Source organism: Staurois parvus, unplaced genomic scaffold, assembly GCF_062004578.1.
Source record: "Staurois parvus isolate SC_StPar_1 unplaced genomic scaffold, SC_StPar_1.0 ptg003995l, whole genome shotgun sequence".
Taxonomy (NCBI): domain Eukaryota; kingdom Metazoa; phylum Chordata; class Amphibia; order Anura; family Ranidae; genus Staurois; species Staurois parvus.
In genome coordinates, this window is record NW_028321790.1 from 20,471 (window position 1) to 47,500 (window position 27,030).

The window sequence follows — 27,030 nt, forward strand, 5'->3', positions numbered from 1 at the left end:
GGCAGCAGCCCAAACCCTACCGCCAGTATCCACCATTGGCTACAACTGACTGATGGGACATCTCCATACCCACCTGCGACCAGTGACCGACCCAGTCAGTCCAGCACAGTCTTCAGCACAAACATTCAGAATGATTGGCAGCCCCCCTCCCCCCCCGCATCTCTAAAGAGCAATGTGTTTTAGTTGCAGGTGCTGGAACAGTTGCGGTTCCCACACCCGTAACCATGGACAATGGCGTGATCCTAGCGTTCAACTGACTTGGAGTTCAGCATTTTACATTGTTTTGTGTTCACCTGACTTTAGGAAAATTCTAAATATTTATTCTTTTTCCTTCGTTCACACCATTATTAACCCCTCGCCCTCCAGAGGATTCCCCCCCCCCTTCCTGACCATTTTTTTGCGTCACGGCGCTGTGTTACTTTCATTTTGCGGTCATGCAGCACTGCACGCAAATTAAATTTACATCCTTTTTTTCCCATCAATACAGCTTTCTTTTGGTGGTATTTGATCGCCTGTGTTTAAAAAAAAAAAAAAAAAGCCTGGCAATTTTGAGGAAAAAATAATAATTTTGACTGTTTGCTATTAAACATGTCCAGTTAAAAAAAATGTAAAAAATCTAATTTCGTCATAAATTTCAGCCAAAATGTATTCTGCTCCGTGTCTTTCCAAAAAAAAAAATTCCAATATGTGTAAATGAATTTACGTGAAAGTTATAGCGTTTACAAATAGTGGTTACATTTTTTTACTAGTAATGGCGGCGATCAGTGACTTATAGCGGGACTGCGGTGGACATTCTGACACTGGGGGGGAGGGAAACTGACTTGGTGTCACTGACATCACCAATCATACCATTTCAGTGATCAGGGCTAAAAAAAAAAAGCGTGACACTGTACTAATGGCACTGGGCAGGAAGGGGTTAACATCTGGGGCGATCAAAGGGTTAACTGTGTGCTGTGCCTGTGCTTTCAACTGTAAGCACACTGCTTTGCATGGCTCTGCTATGAGGGGCGATCAAAGGGTTAACTGTGTGCTGGGTGTGTTTTACTAGTGGGCGGTGTCTGTGTTCTTTACTGTAAGCACAGCCCTGTGCACAGTCATCCAAAGCAGTGTGCACGAGCTGACAGGGAGAACTGTTAGTAAACTAAACAGTTCTCCTTCCCGTTGGACTCGGTGATTGACAGTCGCGGCGCAGGTAGGGCGCACGCACCTCACGCGCCCTCTACCCAGAAATGCAAAATCGCGTATGTATATGTGATTTTGCGCACCTGTGCTGCCCTGTAGTAGTATTTCTGCTATAGGGCGGTCGGGACGCGGTTAAACATGTCCAGTAAAAAAAATTTTTAAATCAAATTTCGGCCAAAATTTATTCCGCTCCGTGTTTTTGCGAATAAAAAAAAAAAATCCCAATACGTGTAAATTAGTTTACATTCAAATTATAGCGTTTACAAATGGCGGTATAGATACTGTTTTTGTTTTTTAAATATTTATTTTTACTAGTAATATTGGTGATCAGCGACTTATTGTGGGACTGCGGTGGTCATGCTGGCACTGGGGGGGGGGAACTGACTTGTTGTCACTGACATCCCCAGTGACACCAATTCGGTGATCAGTGCTAGCAAAAATCACTGACACTGTACTAATGGCACTGGGCAGGAAGGGGATAACATGAGAGGCGATCAAAGGGTTAACTGCGTGCTGTTTTACTATGTGCTGTGTGTGTGCTACACTGTAAGCACGCTGCTTTGCATGTCTTACAAAGCAGTGTGCAGGAGCTGACGGGAGAGAACTGTATTGTTTACAATTCTTTTTTATTTACATACAGTTCTCTCCCACCGTCGGTAATGCTCCTCGATCGGGTGCCGGCGAGTAATCGGTGATTGACAGCCTAGGGCGCCGGTAGTGTCCCCCTACCCGGAAATGCAAATTCACGTCTATATACATGATTTTGGGAACCCCTGCCGCCCTGTAGCAGTATATCTGCTATAGGACGGCGGGAAAGCGGTTAATAAAATCATTCCAGATAAATTCCCTTCAGGAACCTTGTCCAGGCCGTAATCACAAACCACCCCAGTAGGCATACTGCTTGTCGGTGTGTCAGAGACGTGACTTCCATGGAGGTTGGGGTGTCAGAAATGTGACTTCCGTGGAGTTTGGGGACGTGACTTCCGTGGAGTTTGGGGACGTGACTTCCGTGGAGGTTGGGGACGTGACTTCCGTGGAGGTTGGGGACGCGACTTCCGTGGAGGTTGGGGACGCGACTTCCGTGGAGGTTGGGGACGCGACTTCCGTGGAGGTTGGGGACGCGACTTCCGTGGAGGTTGGGGACGCGACTTCCGTGGAGGTTGGGGACGCGACTTCCGTGGAGGTTGGGGACGCGACTTCCGTGGAGGTTGGGGACGCGACTTCCTGGGAGGTTGGGGACGCGACTTCCGTGGAGGTTGGGGTGTCGGAGACGCGCCGTCCGTGGAGGTTGGGGCGTCGGAGACGCGACGTCCGTGGAGGTTGGGGCCTCGGAGACGCGACGTCCGTGGAGGTTGGGGCCTCGGAGACGCGACGTCCGTGGAGGTTGGGGCCTCGGAGACGCGACGTCCGTGGAGGTTGGGGCGTCGGAGACGCGACGTCCGTGGAGGTTGGGGCGTCGGAGACGCGACGTCCGTGGAGGTTGGGGACGCAGAGTTGAAGATGAGCCAGCTGCCTCGTCCAGGTAACGGAGATGATGCAATATTGCCTGGAGGGTTAGGAAAGGTTCAGACATTCGGACTTGGAAATGAAGTGCTGGGATCAGCAAGCTAGGAAAGTTTAAAGATTGCTTCATTACCGCATGCAAACCGCGTGACGCGGCTGGACATGTACTGCCAGTTAGGCATTAGTTGGGCCCGGCGAGCGATTTGTATAGTAAGTAGAAATTCCTGTCTCCTCTCTTTTCTTTTTTCCTCTCTGATATGTAGCAGACTGCAGTACAGGCTCATACACCTACCAATCATCGATGTGACGGGATCAGTAGATCAGCCCAGGTGACCACCAAAGCCAGAGATTTTGGGTGTGCAGCAAGAACAAACTGCAGGATCATGGCGGAGGCTTTCTGTCTTTTGTAAAGAAGTGGCAGTTCACACAGAGACCATGCACGGCCATTGTGGAAAGGAAGATGTGTGTAAAGTTTTCAGATGTCGAGGCGACATTACTGCAGGAATACTGGAATCTTAAGCCCGAGACCTCACAGAGTTAAATAATCTGAGGAGGAATGTGTGCGATACTGAATAGCTGGAACACCCAGGGGGGGCTAATGCTTGATTAGGAGGCAGGGGGGTGATATATGTGAGGTTAGTTACTGCCGCCATAAGTGCTCATCTACCTGTCCACCCCCCCCCCCCCCCCCCCCCCCGCTATGGTGCTGCTGCAGCCTGACTGACGGGTGTCAATAAGCCGAGATTTTTCTGTATGTCCATGTCTCTGTCTCGTTAAAAGCTTTCTGTCTTTCCTCTGCACTCTGTGTCTCTTCCTCCTTCACTTCCTTTCTCTCTTGGTCTGCCCTCTGCCCCCCCCGTGCTCTGCCCCTCTGCCCCCCCCCGTGCTCTGCCCTCTGCCCCCCCGTGCTCTGCCCTCTGCCCCCCCCCGTGCTCTGCCCTCTGCCCCCCCCCGTGCTCTGCCCTCTGCCCCCCCCGCTCTGCCCCTCTGCCCCCCCCGTGCTCTGCCTCTGCCCCCCCCCGTGCTCTGCCCTCTGCCCCCCCCCCGTGCTCTGCCCTCTGCCCCCCCCCGTGCTCTGCCCTCTGCCCCCCCCGTGCTCTGCCCTCTGCCCCCCCCGTGCTCTGCCCTCTGCCCCCCCGTGCTCTGCCCTCTGCCCCCCCCGTGCTCTGCCCTCTGCCCCCCCCCCCCCGTGCTCTGCCCTCTGCCCCCCCCGTGCTCTGCCCTCTGCCCCCCCCCGTGCTCTGCCCTCTGCCCCCCCCGTGCTCTGCCCCTCTGCCCCCCCCCCGTGCTCTGCCCTCTGCCCCGTCCTCTGCCCCCCCGTGCTCTGCCCTCTGCCCCCCCGTGCTCTGCCCTCTGCCCTCCCGTGCTCTGCCCTCTGCCCCCCCCGTGCTCTGCCCTCTGCCCCCCCCCGTGCTCTGCCCTGCCCCCCCCGTGCTCTGCCCTCTGCCCCCCCCCATGCTCTGCCCTCTGCCCCCCCCGTGCTCTGCCCTCTGCCCCCCCCCGTGCTCTGCCCTCTGCCCCCCCGTGCTCTGCCCTCTGCCCCCCCCGTGCTCTGCCCTCTGCCCCCCCGTGCTCTGCTCTGTGTGGCGGCGCCCCTTGACTCTGCTCTCTCTGGTCCTGTCTTCTGTCTTTTGCTCCCTGACGTTGTCTCCTGCTCCCTCTTTCTCGCTCTGTCACTTTTCTACACTCTCATGCAGAAATTTTTATATATATATATATATCACACACTGTAATTCATTCCCAGAAGAACAGTGCTGCTGCCTTGACTACTCAGGGCCTGCCCACACAGGAGAAAGGGCTCCTGGGAGATGTAGTTCTGGCTACCTGCCTACGTCAATAATACCCGACCTCCCAGCAGCTGCCTTTGCTCGGTTTTTCTCGGGCTTGATGATGTCACAGTCGGCAATAAATGCTGTAATGGTGGAGCCTGGTGGATATTTTTAGTATTTCCTAGCAGGTAAAATTCTGTGAGTTGGATTTCAAAAGCAAAGCCTGTTCCACGTGTAGATGGATTGCCTGGGACGGCTGGGTCATGCTGTTTGTAGGGAGTGGTGTATCTCTGGCAGGACAGTGATCGATTATATGAGATAGGGTGGTGGTGACATATTAATGGATCCGTCCTCCTGTGTGCGGATTTCCTCTCCCCAGACACACGCCTGCTTGTATGATGGAGTTTCTTTGCTTCAGCTCTCCCCGTCTCCAGCTCTCCCCGTCTCCAGCTCTCCCCGTCTCCAGCTCTCCCCGTCTCCAGCTCTCCCCGTCTCCAGCTCTCCCCGTCTCCAGCTCTCCCCTTCTCCAGCTCTCCCCTTCTCCAGCTCTCCCCTTCTCCAGCTCTCCCCTTCTCCAGCTCTCCCCTTCTCCAGCTCTCCCCTTCTCCAGCTCTCCCCTTCTCCAGCTCTCCCCCTTCTCCAGCTCTCCCCTTCTCCAGCTCTCCCCTTCTCCAGCTCTCCCCTTCTCCAGCTCTCCCCGTCTCCAGCTCTCCCCGTCTCCAGCTCTCCCCTTCTCCAGCTCTCCCCTTCTCCAGCTCTCCCCGTCTCCAGCTCTCCCCGTCTCCAGCTCTCCCCGTCTCCAGCTCTCCCCGTCTCCAGCTCTCCCCGTCTCCAGCTCTCCCCGTCTCCAGCTCTCCCCTTCTCCAGCTCTCCCCTTCTCCAGCTCTCCCCTTCTCCAGCTCTCCCCTTCTCCAGCTCTCCCCTTCTCCAGCTCTCCCCTTCTCCAGCTCTCCCCTTCTCCAGCTCTCCCCTTCTCCAGCTCTCCCCGTCTCCAGCTCTCCCCGTCTCCAGCTCTCCCCGTCTCCAGCTCTCCCCTTCTCCAGCTCTCCCCTTCTCCAGCTCTCCCCCTTCTCCAGCTCTCCCCCTTCTCCAGCTCTCCCCTTCTCCAGCTCTCCCCTTCTCCAGCTCTCCCCGTCTCCAGCTCTCCCCGTCTCCAGCTCTCCCCGTCTCCAGCTCTCCCCTTCTCCAGCTCTCCCCTTCTCCAGCTCTCCCCGTCTCCAGCTCTCCCCGTCTCCAGCTCTCCCCGTCTCCAGCTCTCCCCGTCTCCAGCTCTCCCCTTCTCCAGCTCTCCCCTTCTCCAGCTCTCCCCTTCTCCAGCTCTCCCCTTCTCCAGCTCTCCCCATCTCCAGCTCTCCCCATCTCCAGCTCTCCCCATCTCCAGCTCTCCCCGTCTCCAGCTCTCCCCGTCTCCAGCTCTCCCCGTCTCCCGATCTATCGTGTGGCACGCCGAGATGCCGAGCTCTGGTACTGCAGCCTTCAGGGCTTGTGTGTATTTCAGTAGAAGGTGATGGAGCAGCGCAGGCCGGCCGCCTCCATGGCAAGGTCACAAAGTCACATTCCAGACGCCGATCCGTGGAGCGAAGCTCGCTGGGTTCTGTTAATGTTAAAAGATTACTGATTAGTTGTGTATTGGAACACAGCGAGTTCCTTCTGCAGCTCCGCAGCCTTTGTGAGGCCGGCATTCCTTACATTGTTTCTGGGTATAATGAGAAGTGTGCGAGGAATACTTAGCAGGTGCTTTGTGCCTCAGACCATTCGTTATTAAGCTCGGGTTCAAGTTGTTTTCTGTGCGAATGCCGCACCGCCTCAGAATCGCACCCCGTTCACGCGAACCGATGCAGGGGTGTATGTTCAGTTACCAACCCCCCCGAAATCAGTCCGCAAACGCGGTGCCATGTGCAGAATCGAATCGCATAGGTGTGAATACCGATCCGATTCTAGTGCGGACAAAAAAAAGGGTCCTGCATGTTTTTGGTGCAGTTCGATCTGAGCCATACAAAATGTGATCTGTGATGTCATTCATAGGCTCCCATGGCCCAGCCATTGTCTGCACTCCTTCCTCTCCCCTGCAGCAGCTGCTCACAGACACAGGGGAGCTGGAGCTGGTGGATCACCTGACAAGATTACTTTTTTTTTTATACAGATTAGGCAGAATAGGTAGGTGGAGGAGGAGGGAGGAAACATTTTTAAGTACGGTTCTAGTTTGGGGTTTTTTCCACTTTAGTTTTGGTTCACATGGCTGTGACTTGAAAGTCGTGCAACTTTGCATTGCGACTTCAGTGCGACCTAAGCGTGACTTTCATGTGACTGATGTTCCGTGACTTTGGCTTTGGTTAAAATCCCTCTGAAGTCGGATTCTATCACATCGAGGTCACAGGGATGAAGACCATCCTTGCAGCTTTTGAGGCTGTAGCCTCCCTGGCGGTATTCCCCAGTGTTGCTCGGGGTAAAGTTTCTGCACCACAAGCGGTAAGCCCCCCGAGCTACACTCGGGAATACACTGCGGCGCTGCTCCTGGATCTCTTCTGCACTTACCTTGTCCTGCGCTCCCGCGATGTCCCCCCTGCAGTGTCCCCTGTAATGTCCTCCGGCCGATGCCGGCATCTGTCTTCCGGGTTCCGTTCCCTGCGACGTCGGGACGTACGGGGGACAGAACTGGCGGGAAATTTGAAAATGTAAAAAAGTGACATTCACTAAATCACTAAAATCACATAGTATAACATTCCTGTATCAAACCATTTCACATACATTGTGTCCCGAGTGCTTTGTCCGGCGCCCTGCCTGCATTTTTACCGCCCTTTCTGCCTGGAAACTGAGAAACGTCCATGGCATCCAAAAAGCGTCTCTTTAGGTCAGACGCGGTTTTAGACCGGCTAGAGAACAGCGATAGTAAATCAGAACCACTTGCAGAATTGACTGATAATGATTGGTGGGGGAAATTCCTCATCAGACACTGAAAACGATTCTGCGACTGAGCTCAGCGATGTGCCAACTTGGCGCTCTATTTCACATTTCAGTGTTTTTGGTTTGATTATATTATTGAATTACATTTATTATTATTATATTATTATTTTTTATGATTATTTATTAAATTATAATTTATGATTTCGTGTTTCAAATTTTATCCTCCCCGGGATGTTTACTAGACTAGACGAGTTATTCCCCGTTAGGGAGATTCATTCTTTCTATTTGTCCTGTTTATCATTATCATCGAAAGTGAAAGTACAAAAAAACCCCATATTTTGGGTTGTCTCCAATTCTGGTGACATGGGGGGGCCCCAAGGAATTCCCTTAGTTTGAAGGGAGCAAATCTCTCACTTCCTGTTTTGGCTATGGGATAGGAAGTGAAGGGAAATCTCCCTATTGGGACACAGATGACAAAAAAGTGACGGGTTATAACCCTTCCTTTATCGTAAATGAAGAAAAAAATTGCCTTTAGTTCTACTTTAAGTTCTGCCGTACCTGAACTGCGAGAGGCGGATTGTCAGTGCCCCATTGTTGGTGTCAGTGGGAGGAATAGTGCCCCATCATTGGTGTCAGTGGGAGGAATAGTGTCCCATCATTGGTATCAGTGGGAGGAATAATGCCCCATCATTGGTGTCAGTGGGAGGAATAGTGCCCCATCATTGGTATCAGTGGGAGGAATAGTGCCCCATCATTGGTGTCAGTGGGAGGAATAGTGCCTCATCATTGGTGTCAGTGGGAGGAATAGTGCCCCATCATTGGTGTCAGTGGGAGGAATAGTGCCCCATCATTGGTGTCAGTGGGAGGAATAGTGCCCCATCATTGGTATCAGTGGGAGGAATAGTGCATTGTATCAGTGGAAGAATTAGTGCCCCATTGTTGGTGTCAGTGGGAGGAATAGAGCCCCATTGTTGGTGTCAGTGGGAGGAATAGTGCCCCATTGTTGGTGTCAGTGGGAGGAATAGTGCCCCATTGTTTGTGTCAGTGGGAGGAAGAGTGCCCCATTGTTGGTGTCAGTGGGAGGAATAGTGCCCCATCGTTGGTATCAGTGGGAGGAATAGTGCCCCATCATTGGTATCAGTGGAAGGAATAGTGCCCCATCATTGGTGTCAGTGGAACGAATAGTGCCCCATCATTGGTATCAGTGGGAGGAATAGTGCCCCATCATTGGTGTCAGTGGGAGGAATAGTGCCCCATCATTGGTGTCAGTGGGAGGAATAGTGCCCCATCATTGGTGTCAGTGGGGGGAATAGTGCCCCATCATTGGTGTCAGTGGGAGGAAGAGTGCCCCATCATTGGTGTCAGTGGGAGGAAGAGTGCCCCATCGTTGGTGTCAGTGGGAGGAAGAGTGCCCCATCGTTGGTGTCAGTGGGAGGAAGAGTGCCCCATCGTTGGTGTCAGTGGGAGGAAGAGTGCCCCATCGTTGGTGTCAGTGGGAGGAAGAGTGCCCCATCGTTGGTGTCAGTGGGAGGAAGAGTGCCCCATCGTTGGTGTCAGTGGGAGGAAGAGTGCCCCATCGTTGGTGTCAGTGGGAGGAAGAGTGCCCCATCGTTGGTGTCAGTGGGAGGAAGAGTGCCCCATCGTTGGTGTCAGTGGGAGGAAGAGTGCCCCATCGTGGAAGGATTATTGTCCCAAGGGCCAGATAAAGACAAGCAAATATCTGGCCCCCGGGCTGCAGTCTGGAGACCCCTGCCTTAGACAAAACCTTCTATTAACCCTTGCACAGCCCCACTAAGGAAGATAATTTATCTGCCCGGAGTTGGGCTTTAACATAAGTGCCGTGTTTCAGAGCCCGCCATAGGCAGCAGTGAGGAGCAGAAGAGGGGTCCTGCATTTTTCCTCTCTGCTCCTCAGCAGTAAACAGGGAATCCACATTTAGTGCCTGCTGTTGGGTGGGATCCTGTGATGATGTGAAGGTCTGGACAGTCCTGTTTGCTCCAGTCTGATCACATTACACAGCAGGGACAGTACAGAGGCGGCTGCCTTTCCCAGCCAGAGACTTAAATATACATGACTGCTTTTTGTGAGGACCCGGCCCTCATTATTCTCCTCTCTGCTCGCTCTGCACAGTGCAGCACAGGTCACCGACCCGCTGGATCAAATGGCGGAGCAGAGAAATGGAAAGCTCTCAGATAGGATTTCACAAGGTTTCATGGGATCAAACTGTTGCTTTTTTTTTTTTTCCATGCAGAAAAAATTTGAAAGTGCATTTTTTTTAAGCTGAACTCAAATGGCTGAATACACTAATTACTGTATTTGTCACTCCGTAAGGCACACCTAGGTTTTAGAGGAGGAAACCAAGAAAAAAAATATTCTGAACCAATGGACTGCAGACACAGTACAGGAGATGACCAGAGACTGCGGACACAGTACAGGAGATGACCAGAGACTGCGGACAGTACAGGAGATGACCAGAGACTGCGGACACAGTACAGGAGATGACCAGAGACTGCGGACACAGTACAGGAGATGACCAGAGACTGCAGACATATTACAGGAGATGACCAGAGACTGCGGACACAGTACAGGAGATGACCAGAGACTGCAGACATATTACAGGAGATGACCAGAGACTGCGGACACAGTACAGGAGATGACCAGAGACTGCGGACACAGTACAGGAGATGACCAGAGACTGCGGACACAGTACAGGAGATGACCAGAGACTGCGGACACGGTACAGGAGATGACCAGAGACTGCGGACACGGTACAGGAGATGACCAGAGACTGCGGACATAGTACAGGAGATGACCAGAGACTGCGGACACGGTACAGGGGATGACCAGAGACTGCGGACACGGTACAGGGGATGACCAGAGACTGCGGACGCGGTACAGGGGATGACCAGAGACTGCGGACGCGGTACAGGGGATGACCAGAGACTGCGGACACAGTACAGGAGATAACCAGAGACTGCGGGCACGGTACAGGGATGACCAGAGACTGCGGACACGGTACAGGGGATGACCAGAGACTGCGGGCACGGTACAGGGGATGACCAGAGACTGCGGGCACGGTACAGGGGATGACCAGAGACTGCGGGCACGGTACAGGGGATGACCAGAGACTGCGGGCACGGTACAGGGGATGACCAGAGACTGCGGGCACGGTACAGGGGATGACCAGAGACTGCGGGCACGGTACAGGGGATGACCAGAGACTGCGGGCACGGTACAGGAGATGACCAGAGACTGCGGACCTTTGGGGAGTGGAAGGGGGGGAGCGGGTACCCGAATTTGACAGGTACCCTCTCCCACTTTTACGGAGTTGTCCTCCCTCCCTGTAGTCTTCTGGGACACGTGACAGGTCCCAGAAGACTGCCGGACCATTCATGAAGAGCAGCCCTACTCGTGCATGCGCAGTGGGCACACAGCTGTGAAGCCGTAAGCTATCAGAGCCGGGTGCCCACATTGAAGGTGCCGGGGAGAGAAAACAGTGAGGACACCACTGGACTGAGGAACAGGTAGGACTGAGGAGCACAGCAGAGCTGAGCGGCCGGCCTGCCCGATATACTAACGTGGCGGGAATACCAGGCTGGGCTCTCCATATTTTCTCCCGCTGAAAACGGAGCACAGAGCAAACTGCACTCCTGTGATCCACAGGAGAAGTACAAATTTGGCTGTACTCCTCCCTTCTTGTGTGCCGCATTTTATCTGCCTGGAGTTCAGCTTTATTAATTGGAGATGCAGCATCCTAGACTTTAATGATCCTGTCTCTGTAATTGGGACCTCATCACCCCATAGCCCCAGGTACAAGCTGACCCTGAGAGAGAACTGCTGGAAACGCTGAAATGTGTCGGACGGAATACTGCATTGCTGGCTATGGTGTGATTACAAGCGCTTCTTCCCTGAGACTCCCTGTGGATAATTTACCCGACTGCGCAGAGAAATGGAGGAGTTGCCCAAAAAAAAATGCACTCAGGTTAAAGAAGGATCCCGCAACACGCAGTTGACTTTTACACTTCTCAAGACTTAAAGCGGAACTATTCTGTATCTGACTTTTTTTTTTCTTTCGCCATCTGCATCCCATTTCAGAGATTTCCCTGCACTTCCTGTCCCGTAGCCAAACAGGAAGTGGGAGGAAATACATGAAAATGTTACTAAACCCACAACAGTAAAATCAGTCTTATTGATAAATGATCCCAATCTTCAGACCGGCCACAGCTGTCATCCACAGGAAATTGTACCCGCCGTGTCAGGATGGAAAGCAGCAGCATCAAAGGCCGCCCTCCGTGAACATGGCATCCACTGGGAAGAAGCAAAGGGGGCGTGTACAATGCATTTCAGTCTTTATCCAGTACTTGATATTGTCATTTCCCTCCACGTCCAAGCAGCACTTCTCGTATTTCAATGTAATTTTGAATATTTGTTTATCCCCCCTGGCGGTATTCCCGAGTGTAGCTCGGGGTAAAGTTTCAGCATCACAAGCGGTAACCCCCCCCGAGCTACACTCGGGAATACACTGCAGCGTTGCTCCGGGATCCCTCAATCACTTACCTTGTCCTGCGCTCCCGCGATGTCCCCCCTGCAGTGTCCCCTGTAATGTCCTCCGGCCGATGCCGGCATCTGTCTTCTGGGTTCTATCTCCTGCTAGCGTCGGGATGTACGGGGGACGGAACTGGCGGGAAATTTGAAAATTGTAAAAGTGACATTCACTAAAATCACTAAAATCACATAGTATAACATTCCTGTATCAAACCATTTCACATACATTGTGTCCCGAGTGCTTTGTCCGGCGCCCTGCCTGCATTTTTACCGCCCTTTCTGCTTGGAAACTGAGAAACGTCCATGGCGTCCAAAAAGCGTCCCTTTAGGTCAGACGCGGTTTTAGACCGGCTAGAGAACAGCGATAGGAAATCAGAACCACTTGCAGAATTGAGTGATAATGATTGGTGGGGGAAATTCCTCATCAGACACTGAAAACGATTCTGCGACTGAGCTCAGCGATGTGCGAACTTGGCGCTATATTTCACATTTCAGTGTTTTTGGTTTGATTATATTATTGAATTACATTTATTATATTATTATTTTTTATGATTATTTATTATATTATAATTTATGATTTCGTGTTTCAAATTTTATCCTCCCCGGGATGTTTACTAGACTAGACGAGTTATTCCCCGTTATGGAGATTCATTCTTTCTATTTGTCCAGTTTATCATTATCATCGAAAGTGAAAGTACACGAAAACCCCATATTTTGGGATGTCTCCAATTCTGGTGACATGGGGGGCCCCAAGGAATTCCCTTAATTTGACATTTCAGTGTTTTTGGTTTGATTATATTATTGAATTACATTTTTTATTATTATTTTTTTTATGATTATTAAATTATAATTTATGATTTCCTGTTTAAAATTTTATCCTCCCCGGGATGTTTACTAGACTCTTGTTCGGACAGATTTCAGTGAGTTATTCCTGAGAATTACAGCCTACAATAAAAAAAATACATATTTCCATGCAAACAAAATGTACCGCTTTGAGCACAGAAATATGGACATCATCAGACCGCTAGGGAGGTTAATCGCTTTCCCGCACCCTATAGCCAATATACTGCTACAGGGCAGCTGGGGTGCGCAATATCATGGCATCAGAGTTATGGACTCCTTTTTTTTTTTTTTTTTTTTTTTGTGTTTGAAGAAAGTTGTTTTTGTTTTCTGGATTGTTTGCAAGCTCCGTAAAGACTCTGACTTTTACAAGCCGTTGGCGGTGATCCTGGGGCCCATACCACAATGTATACAAAATAAATCAGACCACAAACCTGGCCCTGCCGACATGTCTGGTGTGATGCACAGATCATAGGATGTCTATAAGCGACAGGTGGGGACGTATCGGTGTCCCCGGGTCTGAGTGTTTGGGCCCAACTCTGTATTCATCAGATGGGGTCAGCTTCGCCATTCCCTCACTGGAGCACCCAGTGTTTCTCTTTTTGATGTCCAGTAGAATGATCGTCTGTTTCTCTGTGTGTGTTTTTGTGTGTTTTCTGCATGAGAGTGTAGAAAAGTGACACACAGGGAGCAGGAGAGAGCAGAGGTCGGGGGGGGGGGGGGGGCGCCGCCACACAGAGTAGGGGGGGATGTTGAAGTTTTTTAAGCCTTTACTTATTATATTTGTGCTGAAAGCTTACTTATCTCCATCTTTCTCTTCTACAGAGGATGCCGGCCCCTATCAGACTGCGGGAGCTGATCCGCACCATCCGGACAGCACGCACACAGGCCGAAGAACGGGAGATGATCCAGAAAGAGTGTGCAGCCATCCGCTCGTCGTTCCGCGAGGAAGATAACACATATCGCTGCCGCAATGTGGCCAAGCTGCTGTATATGCACATGCTGGGATACCCTGCTCACTTTGGGCAGGCAAGTGCCATCTGACCCTAGCCTAGTAATGGCGATCAGTGACTTTTATAGCGGAACTGCGGCGGGCGTCCTGACACTGGGTGGGAACTGACTAACTGCCACTGCCATCTCCAGTGACACCAATACAGCGATCAGTGCTAATAAAAAGCACTGACACTGTACTAATGGCACTGGGCAGGAAGGGTTAACATCTGGGGCGATCAAAGGGTTAACTGTGTGCTGTGGGATTTACATGGGAGACATGCTATGCAGAGAAATACAAAGCAGCATGTCCTTGCTGGCAGGAGAGAGACCTGTGTTGTTTACACACCGGTCTCTTCCCTGTCAGCTTTCCCCAATGATCACTGAGTGCCGGCCGTGACCTGGTGATTGACATCTCTAGCCCCCCATAGCGGTGTGTTTAGAGCGGCGCACTCACGCCCCCTGCCCAGGAATGCAAATCACGTGTGTGTATGTATACGTGATTTTGTGCAGCCCTGCCGCCCTGTAGCAGTACTTCTGCTATAGGACGGAGGGCAAGTGGTTGATAAAAAGAAGTTTGACAAAAAGAAAACAAATGCAGCCACCACACCATGAACTAGTAATCTGCAAAATATACAGTTTTGGGTTTTACGTTTAGATACACGATAACGAAGTGTTGGGGATCGCGGCAAAGACTTATGTTGTTTAGTAATTTAATGGGGGGTTCTCCTGCCCTGTATTCCGGGCTCTGCGGGCCGGGGGGCCAACATGGCGGGTGACGGCTGGTAGAGAGGAGAGCAGACACACCTCCGCTCTCCTCCCCGTCTTACTGTGACCCGCAAGTGAGGTCACTTCCGGGTCACCGCTTTCAATTTCCCCGGCTATGGGGAGAGATGTATTGGAATGCTTTGTGTCCGAACATAAACACACGTGTTGGGGTTGCCTGTGCATTAAAACATTGATTGTGATGCACGTTACATATCGCCGCACACGCCGGACTGAGAGCAATCATTCCAGCACCAGACCTCCTCCATCACACTAAACTGATGACCTATAGGGGGCTTTTGAAGCGTCGCCAATAGAAAATACAGGGTGCAGAGGTTTGTCGCCACTTTACAGGCGTACACAAATTTAAGGTTTGACATGTTTGGTATCCATTTACTCGGCGCAACTTTGTCTTTTATATTTTACCAAACATTTTGGTAATTTATTGCGTTTGTTTGCCCTAAAATTCACTTTAGTGTGTTTTTTTATTTTTAGTGAAATTTTGCGCTTTCTTTGATATTTGCGGTAATATCGTGTGACATAAAAAAATTGGAAACTGCCACTATTTTATTCTCTAGGGTGTCTGCTTTCAGAAAATGTATCATGTTTGGGGGTTTTGTATAATCTGAAGGCCTAAAATTATTTTTTTAAAACGTGCAAAAAAATAAAAAATGTCCCCGGCAGCGAAAGGGTTAAAAGAGGTGTATTTAGTTCCAGTGAATCTGAAGACAGTTTCTTTTTAATCGGTTCCACGCCGCCTTATAGCAGAACTACTGCTACAGGGTGACACGGCTGCGCAAAATCACGTGTATATACGTGATTTTGCATCTCTGGGTAGGGGAACGTTCGCACGCCTCCCTACCTGCGCCGCCATTGGCTGCTGCAGCTGTCGATCACTGGGTCCCGGCCGGAGATTCCCCACCGGCACCTGGCGATTGCCGAGGAACAGTGAAAGGGGAGAAGTCTGTGTGTAAACAACACAGATCTCTCCCCTGTCAGCGCCGACATGCTGCTTTGTATTCCTCTACATTTCTGATTTTGCATTTCTGGGTAGGGGGGCACATGCGCCTCCCTACCTGCGCCGCCATTGGCTGCTGCAGCTGTCGATCACTGGGTCCCGGCCGGAGATTCCCCACCGGCACCTGGTGATTGCCGAGGAACAGTGAAAGGGGAGAGGTCTGTGTGTAAACAACACAGATCTCTCCCCTGTCAGCGCCGACATGCTGCTTTGTATTGCTCTACATTTCTGATTTTGCATTTCTGGGTAGGGGGGCGCATGCGCCTCCCTACCCGCCCTGCCATTGGCTGCTGCAGCTGTCGATCACCGTGTCTCGGCTGGAGATTCCCTGCCGGCACCTGGCGATTGCTGAGGAACAGTGAAAGGGGAGAGGTCTGTGTGTAAACAACACAGATCTCTCCTGTCAGCACCAACATGCTGCTTTGTATTGCTCTGCATAGCTTTCTGTTCATTGCTTTCTAGCCATTGCTTAAAGCGGTAGCCCTATTGTTTGCCTCCCCCCCCCCCACCCCCTCCCCTGGCATATTTGGCACCTTATGGGGGGGAGCGGATACCTGTTGTTGACAGGTACCCGCTCCCACTTCTGGCTCAGCTCGCCGCAGCGAAGTGGGCCGAACGTTTGTCCCCCTCCTCCCTCCCGCAGTCTCCAGGGATCTTTCACAGGTCCCAGGAGACTGCCAGACCAATTAGGAGGCACAGTACGGCTCGCACATGCTCAGTGGGCACCAGGCTTTGAAGCCACAAGCTGTCACAGCCTGGTGCCCACAGTTGAGATGTCAGTGCCATGGTGCAGAGAAGGGACGGCGCGGGTGAGAACATCTCTGGATCCCGGGACAGGTAAGTGTGTTTATTGACAGCAGCTGCAGTTTTTATAGCTGATGACTTTTAATAAACACTGAAATGGCTGGAACTCGGCTTTAACTCCAGGCACATAAAACAGACACAAATGAATGCAGTTTTGTATTTACAAATACATCATTTACTGCAGGCATTGTAAGTTCCGGAGTGTGACTTATGAATAGTACTTTGCAGTTCTTTTACAGTAGAGCTCAGACTGGTAGAGGGAGAAGCAGAGCAAGGAGTCAGCGCGTTGTGCTGCAGTATTCATGTGTTAGCAAGGAGTATGCTGATAGAAGGAGAGAGCAGATTGACAATGAGATGAACTCATCGGTCAGCTTAATGCAAATGATCGCACGAAATGTAAAATGGGCCGAGACCTAAAAGTATGTTTTCTTCTTTGCAGCTGGAGTGCCTGAAACTAATTGCCTCTCAGAAATTCACAGACAAGAGGATTGGCTACCTTGGTGCGATGCTTCTGCTGGATGAGAGACAAGATGTCCACTTGTTAATGACGAACTGTATAAAGAAGTAAGAGGCGCGGGATTGCCGAAGTCCGATTTCACTGCAGAGAGAACTCCACCAAGGCGAACTGCACTCCTGTGATCCACTGAAAGCGGAGCTCCACCCAAAAGGGGGAGGACTGCTTCCCCACTCCCCATTAAGGATTGGCACTTTTGGGGGGCAAGGGGGGGGGGTACCAAAATTTGATAGGTACCCGCTCCCACTTCCGGTCCAATCGCCTAGGCCCGGGGTAGGAAACCTGCGGCTCTCTAGCTGTTGTGGGACTACATTTCCCATGAGGCATTGCAAAGATTACAAAACTGACAGTTACAGCTACGACTTGCAGAGGCATGATGGAACTTGTAGTCCTGCGGCTCTCAGGTTGCCTACCCCTGGCCTAGGCGATCGGAAGCAGAAGGTGTCCTCCCTCCCTGTGGTGTTTTGGGACACGTGACAGGTCCCAGAAGACTACGGGGCCGTTCATGAAGTTCAGCGCTACTCACGCATGCGCGGTGCCCACACTGAAGATGCCGGCCTCCTGGAATACAGGACGGCTGGTGAAACGGGCTGCGGGGGACACACCGCGGGACCGAGGGACAGGTAAGTGGCTGTTTTTTAAAAGTCAGCAGCTACAGTTTTTGTAGCTGCTGACTTTTATTTTTTTTTTTCAGGGTGAGTGGAACTCCGCTTTAACCCCTTCATGCCGGTGCCTCCTGGCCCTTTAAGAGTCTCAGAAGCCGGGAGGTGGGGCGGAGTTTAGGGATCATGTGACAGCCATGATGCGTCATCATGGCGGCCACATGATCGGGAAAGGTCCCGATCGAAAGAGGAGATCGGGACCTTTCCGTGAGTACCGGACGTGTGCTGGCAGCACGCAGGGCGTGCGCTCTCAGCACATATGTATTCTGTATATTGAACGCAAATGTGCGGCCACTCGGGGTCTAGGCCCATTTGTGTGCGGCCAGCGTAAAGGGGTTGAGAAGTACAGCCAAAACAGTTTTGGCTGTACTTCTCCTTTTTAAGGCTGTTTTTTTTTTTTTTTTTTTTTTTGCAGTAGGGGACTAGAAGCTCCTCCTGCCACTATTTCCCTGCAGACAAACTGGGAGAGAGCTGATGTGACATCTGTATATCAATTAGGAAAAAGTTACTTATATGGGTTTTTTTTTTTCCATTAAAATGATTACAGAGCCATCATCCCCCTACAGAAATAGAAGGGACAATGTAAATTATGCAGTGTGTGTTTTAGTATCACTTTAACCCCTCGCCCTCCAGAGGATTCCCCCCCCCCCCCCTTCCTGACCAGGTAACTTTTTGCATTATGGTGCTGCATTACTTTAACTGACAATTGCGCGGTCATGCAACGCTGCAACCAAATTATATTTACGTCCTTTTTTATCCCCCATGAATAGAGCTTTTTTTCGGTGGTATTTGATCACCTGTGCGTTTTTTTTATTTTTTGCGTTATAAACAAAAAAAGACCGACTATATTTTTTGCTATTAACCGCTTGGTGCCGGCTGAACGCAAATGTGCGGCCTCCCGGCGTCTGGGCCTAGACGCCGAGCAGCCGCACATTTGCGTTCTATTAAAAAAAAAACTGTGCTGAGAGTGTGCGCTCCCAGCACATGTCCGGTACTCATGGAAAGCTCCCGATCTCCTCTTTCGATCGGGACCTTTCCCGATCATGTGACGGCATGTCATGGCGATCACATGACCCTAAACCCTGCCCCGCCCAGGGGCGGACTGACCATTCGAGCACTCGGGCACTGCCCAAGGGCCTGGGGTCAGTAGGGGGCCCCACAAGATGCCCCTGGTACCTTTCATTGGCTTTTTAATAGGCTTTATTGGGTGTGAGTGAGGACAGAGGGGCCCCATGATCCCCTATTGCCTGGGGGCCCCATGAGTTGTCAGTCAGCCCCTGGCCCCGCCTCCCGGCTTCTGAAACCCTTAAAGGGCTGGGAGGCGCTGGCGCCAAAGGGTTAAACATGTCTAGTAAAAAAATTTCAAAAATCAAATTTCGTCATAAATTTTGTCCAAAATGTATTCTGCTCCGTGTCTTTGCTAAAAAAAAAAAAAAATCCCAATCCGTGTAAATTAATTGGTTTACATGAAAGTTATAGCATCTACAAATGGCGGTGTAGATACTGGAATTTTTTTTTTTTTCTTTTTTCTACTGGCAGTGGCGTTGATCAGCGACTTTTAGCGGGACTGCAGTGGACATTCTGACACTGGGGGGAACTGACTTAGTGTCACTGACACTAATACAGTGATCAGTGCTAAAAAAAAAAAAAAGCACCGACACTGTACTAATGGCACTGGGCAGGAAGGGGTTAATGTGAGGGGGGATCAACCATGTGCTGGGAGTGTTTTACTAGGGGGCGGGGGGGTTGCTTCACTGTAATTACACTGATCGGGATGGCTGTGCTGTGCTGTGTGCTCGAGCTGACGGGGAGGAAGATTGTTTGTAAACAAAACAATCTTCCTCCCCGTCTGTGATTGTCGGAAGTCACCGAGCGCTGCTGGGTAATTACCGGCTGGGACCCGGTGATTGACATCCACGAGCGCAAATGGCTCGCACGCGCCCCCTACCTGCAAAATGACATATATACAGGTGATTCTGCACACAGATGCCTCCCAGTATATCTCCTATAGGGCGGTCCTTAAGCAGATAAATAGGAGTTTGCTGTATTTTGCATCATCGGTTGATTTGATAGCATTGTGTTTGTGCTCATTTGCCCCATCTCCCTCTTTCCCTAGTGACCTGAATCACAGCACTCAGTATGTCCAAGGCCTGGCCCTGTGTACACTGGGCTGCATGGGATCAGCAGAGATGTGCAGAGACCTGGCAGGAGAGGTGGAGAAGCTCCTTAAAACCTCGAATTCCTATCTTCGGAAGAAGGTAAGCCTCTCGGCATTGCATCAGTGGTTGTAAACCCTTCCATATACCTAAGTGACTGGCCTCAGGCGACACAGAGAGAGAGGAAACAAATCCTCCTACATAAGTTGTACCTGTTTATCTGCGGTCTTCCCTTCTCTAGGGAAAAGCTTGTCTGAGCTCACAGAAAAAATGGGGGCAGAGAGCTGAAATTACACACTGCAGAGCTTAGTGAGGAGAGCCCTGAGAGCTGGTTGGAGGCAAGAGACCCCTCACCCACCTCCACACAGCTCACTTGAACAGAGCTGAGGCTGGCAATCTGCAGGAGGGAGGTCCCTCCCCTGTCACCATTTTTCTCTTGGTGTCCGGAAAACTTGTCAGAAGTGATTCTTGCTGATAGAGGACGGAGGATGCAGACAGAAATTAATCTTAGTGCTCTGGACTGAGACAAGTACACACTATAGAGGGATGTGCTTTGTTCATATTTCATATCTAAGGTTTACAACCACTTTAAGTACACCTGTCATGAGAGAATTGTACATGCTGCCAATACTGGTGTCCCATTTTGAGAACTTGCTCGCCTTCCAGGTTGCTCGTTATTTCCGTTTCAGTACTTTCTGAGCCAAAGGCCTGAAACAGGGATAGAGATGAGGAATCCGGACACTCGTTTGTAGCATGCTTGTTTAGGGTTTGTGCTTCCAAAGTATTGCAGTCAAACGCAGCCAAGCAACTGTCACTTTCAGATAACAATCACCTGTACAAAACTGTCTGTTTGTCAAGGCCGCACTGTGCGCTGTCCACGTCATCCGAAAGGTCCCAGAACTCATGGAAATGTTTTTACCCGCCACAAAGAACCTGCTTAACGAGAAAAACCACGGTGAGCCTGATTTCCTTTTTTTTTTTCTTTTTGTATTGATGTATTTTGAGGCTCCGTACTTATCTCAAAGTGTTTGTGTTCATGATATTGCTTTCTTTTCCCAGGCGTGCTGCACACGTCCGTCGTGCTACTGACAGAGATGTGTGAGCGGAGCCCAGACATGCTAACGCATTTTAGAAAGGTAGGGATCACACCATTCCTCCCCGCTCTGCACTTCTACATCCTCTCCCTCATTTCTCTGTGAAAGATTTGTCATTTTTTTGTGCTTCATGGTTTTTATCTTGAGCACAAATGTTTTATGTTGTCAAAAATGTGATTGTCTGTTCCAATCCACTGTAGAGTCTGCTTCTACGCAGTTGCAGGTTTCGCTTGCTTTCTTTTAAATTGTCTCCTGAATCAGGCGGAAGTTCCTGCATAGGGATGCACAGATGTTCCGTACACCCGTGTGCCCGCATAGGGATGCACAGATGTTCCGTACACCCGTGTGCCCGCATAGGGATGCACAGATGTTCCGTACACCCGTGTGCCCTCATAGGGATGCACAGATGTTCCGTACACCCGTGTGCCCTCATAGGGATGCACAGATGTTCCGTACACCCGTGTGCCCGCATAGGGATGCACAGATGTTCCGTACACCCGTGTGCCCGCATAGGGATGCACAGATGTTCCGTACACCCGTGTGCCCGCATAGGGATGCACAGATGTTCCGTACACCCGTGTGCCCGCATAGGGATGCACAGATGTTCCGTACACCCGTGTGCCCGCATAGGGATGCACAGATGTTCCGTACACCCGTGTGCCCGCATAGGGATGCACAGATGTTCCGTACACCCGTGTGCCCGCATAGGGATGCACAGATGTTCCGTAGACCCGTGTGCCCGCATAGGGATGCACAGATGTTCCGTAGACCCGTGTGCCCGCATAGGGATGCACAGATGTTCCATAGACCCGTGTGCCCTCATAGGGATGCACAGATGTTCCGTACGCCCGTGTGCCCTCATAGGGATGCACAGATGTTCCGTACGCCCGTGTGCCCGCATAGGGATGCACAGATGTTCCGTACGCCCGTGTGCCCGCATAGGGATGCACAGATGTTCCGTACGCCCGTGTGCCCGCATAGGGATGCACAGATGTTCCGTACACCCGTGTGCCCGCATAGGGATGCACAGATGTTCCATACACCCGTGTGCCCGCATAGGGATGCACAGATGTTCCATAGATCCGTGTGCCCGCATAGGGATGCACAGATGTTCCGTACACCCGTGTGCCCTCATAGGGATGCACAGATGTTCCGTACACCCGTGTGCCCTCATAGGGATGCACAGATGTTCCGTACACCCGTGTGCCCGCATAGGGATGCACAGATGTTCCGTACACCCGTGTGCCCGCATAGGGATGCACAGATGTTCCGTACACCCGTGTGCCCGCATAGGGATGCACAGATGTTCCGTACACCCGTGTGCCCGCATAGGGATGCACAGATGTTCCGTACACCCGTGTGCCCGCATAGGGATGCACAGATGTTCCGTACACCCGTGTGCCCGCATAGGGATGCACAGATGTTCCGTAGACCCGTGTGCCCGCATAGGGATGCACAGATGTTCCGTAGACCCGTGTGCCCGCATAGGGATGCACAGATGTTCCGTAGACCCGTGTGCCCGCATAGGGATGCACAGATGTTCCGTAGACCCGTGTGCCCGCATAGGGATGCACAGATGTTCCATAGACCCGTGTGCCCGCATAGGGATGCACAGATGTTCCATAGACCCGTGTGCCCTCATAGGGATGCACAGATGTTCCGTACGCCCGTGTGCCCTCATAGGGATGCACAGATGTTCCGTACGCCCGTGTGCCCGCATAGGGATGCACAGATGTTCCGTACGCCCGTGTGCCCGCATAGGGATGCACAGATGTTCCGTACGCCCGTGTGCCCGCATAGGGATGCACAGATGTTCCGTACACCCGTGTGCCCGCATAGGGATGCACAGATGTTCCGTACACCCGTGTGCCCGCATAGGGATGCACAGATGTTCCGTACACCCGTGTGCCCGCATAGGGATGCACAGATGTTCCGTACACCCGTGTGCCCGCATAGGGATGCACAGATGTTGCGTACACCCGTGTGCCCGCATAGGGATGCACAGATGTTGCATACACCCGTGTGCCCGCATAGGGATGCACAGATGTTGCATACACCCGTGTGCCCGCATAGGGATGCACAGATGTTGCATACACCCGTGTGCCCGCATAGGGATGCACAGATGTTGCATACACCCGTGTGCCCGCATAGGGATGCACAGATGTTGCATACACCCGTGTGCCCGCATAGGGATGCACAGATGTTGCATACACCCGTGTGCCCGCATAGGGATGCACAGATGTTGCATACACCCGTGTGCCCGCATAGGGATGCACAGATGTTGCATACACCCGTGTGCCCGCATAGGGATGCACAGATGTTGCATACACCCGTGTGCCCGCATAGGGATGCACAGATGTTGCATACACCCGTGTGCCCGCATAGGGATGCACAGATGTTGCATACACCCGTGTGCCCGCATAGGGATGCACAGATGTTGCATACACCCGTGTGCCCGCATAGGGATGCACAGATGTTGCATACACCCGTGTGCCCGCATAGGGATGCACAGATGTTGCATACACCCGTGTGCCCGCATAGGGATGCACAGATGTTGCATACACCCGTGTGCCCGCATAGGGATGCACAGATGTTGCATACACCCGTGTGCCCGCATAGGGATGCACAGATGTTGCATACAGCCGTGTGCCCGCATAGGGATGCACAGATGTTGCATACAGCCGTGTGCCCGCATAGGGATGCACAGATGTTGCATACAGCCGTGTGCCCGCATAGGGATGCACAGATGTTGCATACAGCCGTGTGCCCGCATAGGGATGCACAGATGTTGCATACACCCGTGTGCCCGCATAGGGATGCACAGATGTTGCATACACCCGTGTGCCCGCATAGGGATGCACAGATGTTGCATACACCCGTGTGCCCGCATAGGGATGCACAGATGTTGCATACACCCGTGTGCCCGCGCAGGGATGCACAGATGTTCCATACACCCGTGTGCCCGGAAGTCATGTTCATATCAGTTGGGTGCAGCGGCACAGCCACAACTTCCAATATGACAGCCGTGTAGTTGTGGTCGCATGGGCCCCAATTGCACGCTTTGTCTGCATTCGGGGCTGTGCTCCGGCACGGCTGTCAAATCAAGCCCTGGTTCGGCCCAAGACTCCTGCACCTTTTTGGTGTGGATGCAATTTGAGCCACACAAAATGTACGGATCGAATCGCACCTTGTGATGACGCATGTGATTTGCACAGGAATCGCACCGCATTAGTGTGAGCCAGGGCTTGGAGCAGTGATTTCGCAGCCACTATGGGCTCAATTCACAAGGCGGTATCTACTGCGGTAAAATAGCGTTTTTCCGACTTTTTTTTTACACAATCCACTAAAAATGCTACTAAAATACCGCATGAGCTATTTTATGAAGTGATGCAGGATTTTAGTAGTAATAATACAATTATTCTGATATTCCCGTCATGTGTGCGCGGCTTTAGCCGTGGATGTATGGTATCTGTCAGGGAGGAAGATGCACCTGTTTCAGGAGACAAGTAGCTGTTGATGTTCTGTTAGATTGCACACTGGCTGCTGTTCTTTCATTACAATGTTCTCTCCGGTTGCTGAAAGCTGAATTCTTATAGGCTATTTATTAACAATCGCTGTGCTTTCTGTGTACTTACAAAGGGTGTTTGCTCACTGATTACAGCTAACTGGCCCATTCACTTTTTTTTTTTTTTTCTACTGGAAAGCCAGGCGCATAAAGTCAGAGCCCTAAGCTGCCGTTACCCATGGAGACAGAGATGCTGCCATAGATTTCTGTTCTAGAGAATATATGGGGCGACCCCACCCCAATCCGTAGTAGTCACTTCTGACATCATTGCTTGCTACGTGTGAAATCTGTGAATGATCACAGAGGTCACATGGTACAGGGCTATTCACAACAGCCAGACACAGTGGAACAACGAACGTTGTACGGGACCTCTACGTGAGGTCCCGATCATGTGATCACTGATTGGCCTATCAGTGATCACATGAATAGTGGTAAAGAAGATTTCACTTCCTGACATCATTGCTTGCTACGTGTGAAATCTGTGAATGATCACAGAGATCACATGGTACAGGGCCATGCACAACAGCCCTGTACCATGTGACAAGCTGTGACCAATCACAGCTCACACAGTAGTTCTCAATGGTTGCAGGAATGCAGCCAGAGAGAAGGAGAAATGATTCCTTTTACAGCTTTTATGGGTGTAAAAGCAATCCATGTAGAAAAAAAAAAAATCTTCATCACCCCCCACAAGTAGTACAGTGTCACCATGGTGACACTACACTGCTATGGTGACAGTATGTAAAAAAATAAATCATAGAAAAAAATGATCGTTGTACGGCACCTCTGTGTGAGGTCTTGATCATGTGATCACTGATTGGCCTATCAGTGATCACATGAATAGCGGTAAACAAGATGTCACTTCTGACATCATTACTTGCTACGTGTGAAATCTGTGAATGATCACTGAGGTCACATGGTACAGGGCCATTCACAACAGACTTGTACCATGTGACAAGCTGTGACCAATCACAGCTCTCACAGTATTTCTTAATGGCTGCAGGAATGCAGCCAGAGAGAAGGAGAAATGATTCCTATTACAGCCTTTATGGGTGTAAAAGCAATCAGTGTAAAGAAAACAAAACAAAAAAAAAATCTTCATCACCCCCCACAAGTAGTACATTGTCACCGTGGTGACACTGTACTGCTAGAGTGACAGTATGTTTAAATAAAAAAACAACATAATAATAAAAATAAAAATGTAAAATACATTTTTGAAAAATTATAATTTTTGACTATAAACTAATTTGTTTTTTTTTTTTTGTTTTTTTTTTACTTAAAATATAGCTGATTACATTTTGGCCAAGATTTATGAAGGAAGATTATTTAATTGCAAAATTTTATAAGAAAAACACTTTTTTTTTTTCAAAATGTTTGGACATTTTCATTTATATATCAAAAAAATAAAAATCCCGGCGGTGAATAAATACCACCAAAATAAAGTTTTATCTGCCTCAGAAAAAATGCTAAAAAAATTCATATGAAAAACGACCGATTTTTCTACTCAATGATGGCCAAATCATACGATCGTTTTTTCCGAAAAGAATATGCGCACGAGCCGTGACCTGGAAGGAACAGTTTCGCCTCTTATATGGGGTGGACTTTATGACTTGGTCGGCCGATTTTTCAAAATCATTGATGGCGCCATCGGATTACCGAGCGAATGATGTTTTAATGATGAAAAATCATTCGGAATTCGAACCATGTATGGCCTGCATACGTGCTGAACTTCCAGCATTGCGGATATGAGAGCTGCTGCTCTCCTATAGTGAAAGGAACCTGCCATTTACTCTCCTTTTCCTCTCCCCTCCTGCTCCTCTCCCCTCCTGCTCCTCTCCCCTCCTGCTCCTCTCCCCTCCTGCTCCTCTCCCCTCCTGCTCCTCTCCCCTCCTGCTCCTCTTTCCTCCTGCTCCTCTCCCCTCCTGCTCCTCTCCCCTCCTGCTCCTCTCCCCTCCTGCTCCTCTCCCCTCCTGCTCCTCTCCCCTCCTGCTCCTCTCCCCTCCTGCTCCTCTCCCCTCCTGCTCCTCTCCCCTCCTGCTCCTCTTTCCTCCTGCTCCTCTCCCCTCCTGCTCCTCTTTCCTCCTGCTCCTCTTTCCTCCTGCTCCTCTTTCCTCCTGCTCCTCTTTCCTCCTGCTCCTCTTTCCTCCTGCTCCTCTTTCCTCCTGCTCCTCTTTCCTCCTGCTCCTCTCCCCTCCTGCTCCTCTCCCCTCCTGCTCCTCTCCCCTCCTGCTGCTCTTTCCTCCTGCTCCTCTTTCCTCCTGCTCCTCTCCCCTCCTGCTCCTCTCCCCTCATCCACTCTCACAGAACACCTTTTTTTTGTTTTTTTCCTTTTGAACAGAATTCCAAGGCCTTTTATGTGAATGGAGGGGGGGGGGGAGGGCAGTGCAGGTAAATGACAGGATCCCTTCACTGTAGGAGAGCCACAGCCCTCCTACTTGTAACGCAGGAAGTTCAGCACAGTAGGACACACTGTTGAATAGATTATAGAGTAAGCAGCAACATGAACATTTTACACCTCATTGCAAAAGTTACCCTATTCAGGGTCGGTTCAAACAACGCCCGGCGTTGAATCGCACGGGAGCGCGCTGTGCATTCCTGTGCGTTTCACATGCGGCTCTGTGCAGTGCGATTTTCAAGCCCATTCATTTTGCACCGATCCAAACATAGTGCACTACTCATTAAAGCGCACTGTAACCGGATTGGTTCAAAACTACCATGTGAT

General features: G+C 50.9%; 1 protein-coding gene across 1 annotated transcript in view; it reads left to right on the plus strand.

Moving 5' to 3' along the window:
- Positions 1-27,030, plus strand: part of LOC149427127 (AP-1 complex subunit gamma-1) — a gene marked incomplete at its 3' end in the record, with an annotated part of 58,644 nt that overhangs the window by 15,595 nt on the left and 16,019 nt on the right. The window contains exons 2-6 of the mRNA XM_089668235.1: positions 13,569-13,772; positions 16,760-16,884; positions 19,613-19,754; positions 20,511-20,607; positions 20,712-20,788. Of these exons, the coding sequence (XP_089524361.1) occupies positions 13,572-13,772; positions 16,760-16,884; positions 19,613-19,754; positions 20,511-20,607; positions 20,712-20,788 (642 nt within the window). The remainder of the gene's footprint in view (positions 1-13,568; positions 13,773-16,759; positions 16,885-19,612; positions 19,755-20,510; positions 20,608-20,711; positions 20,789-27,030) is intronic.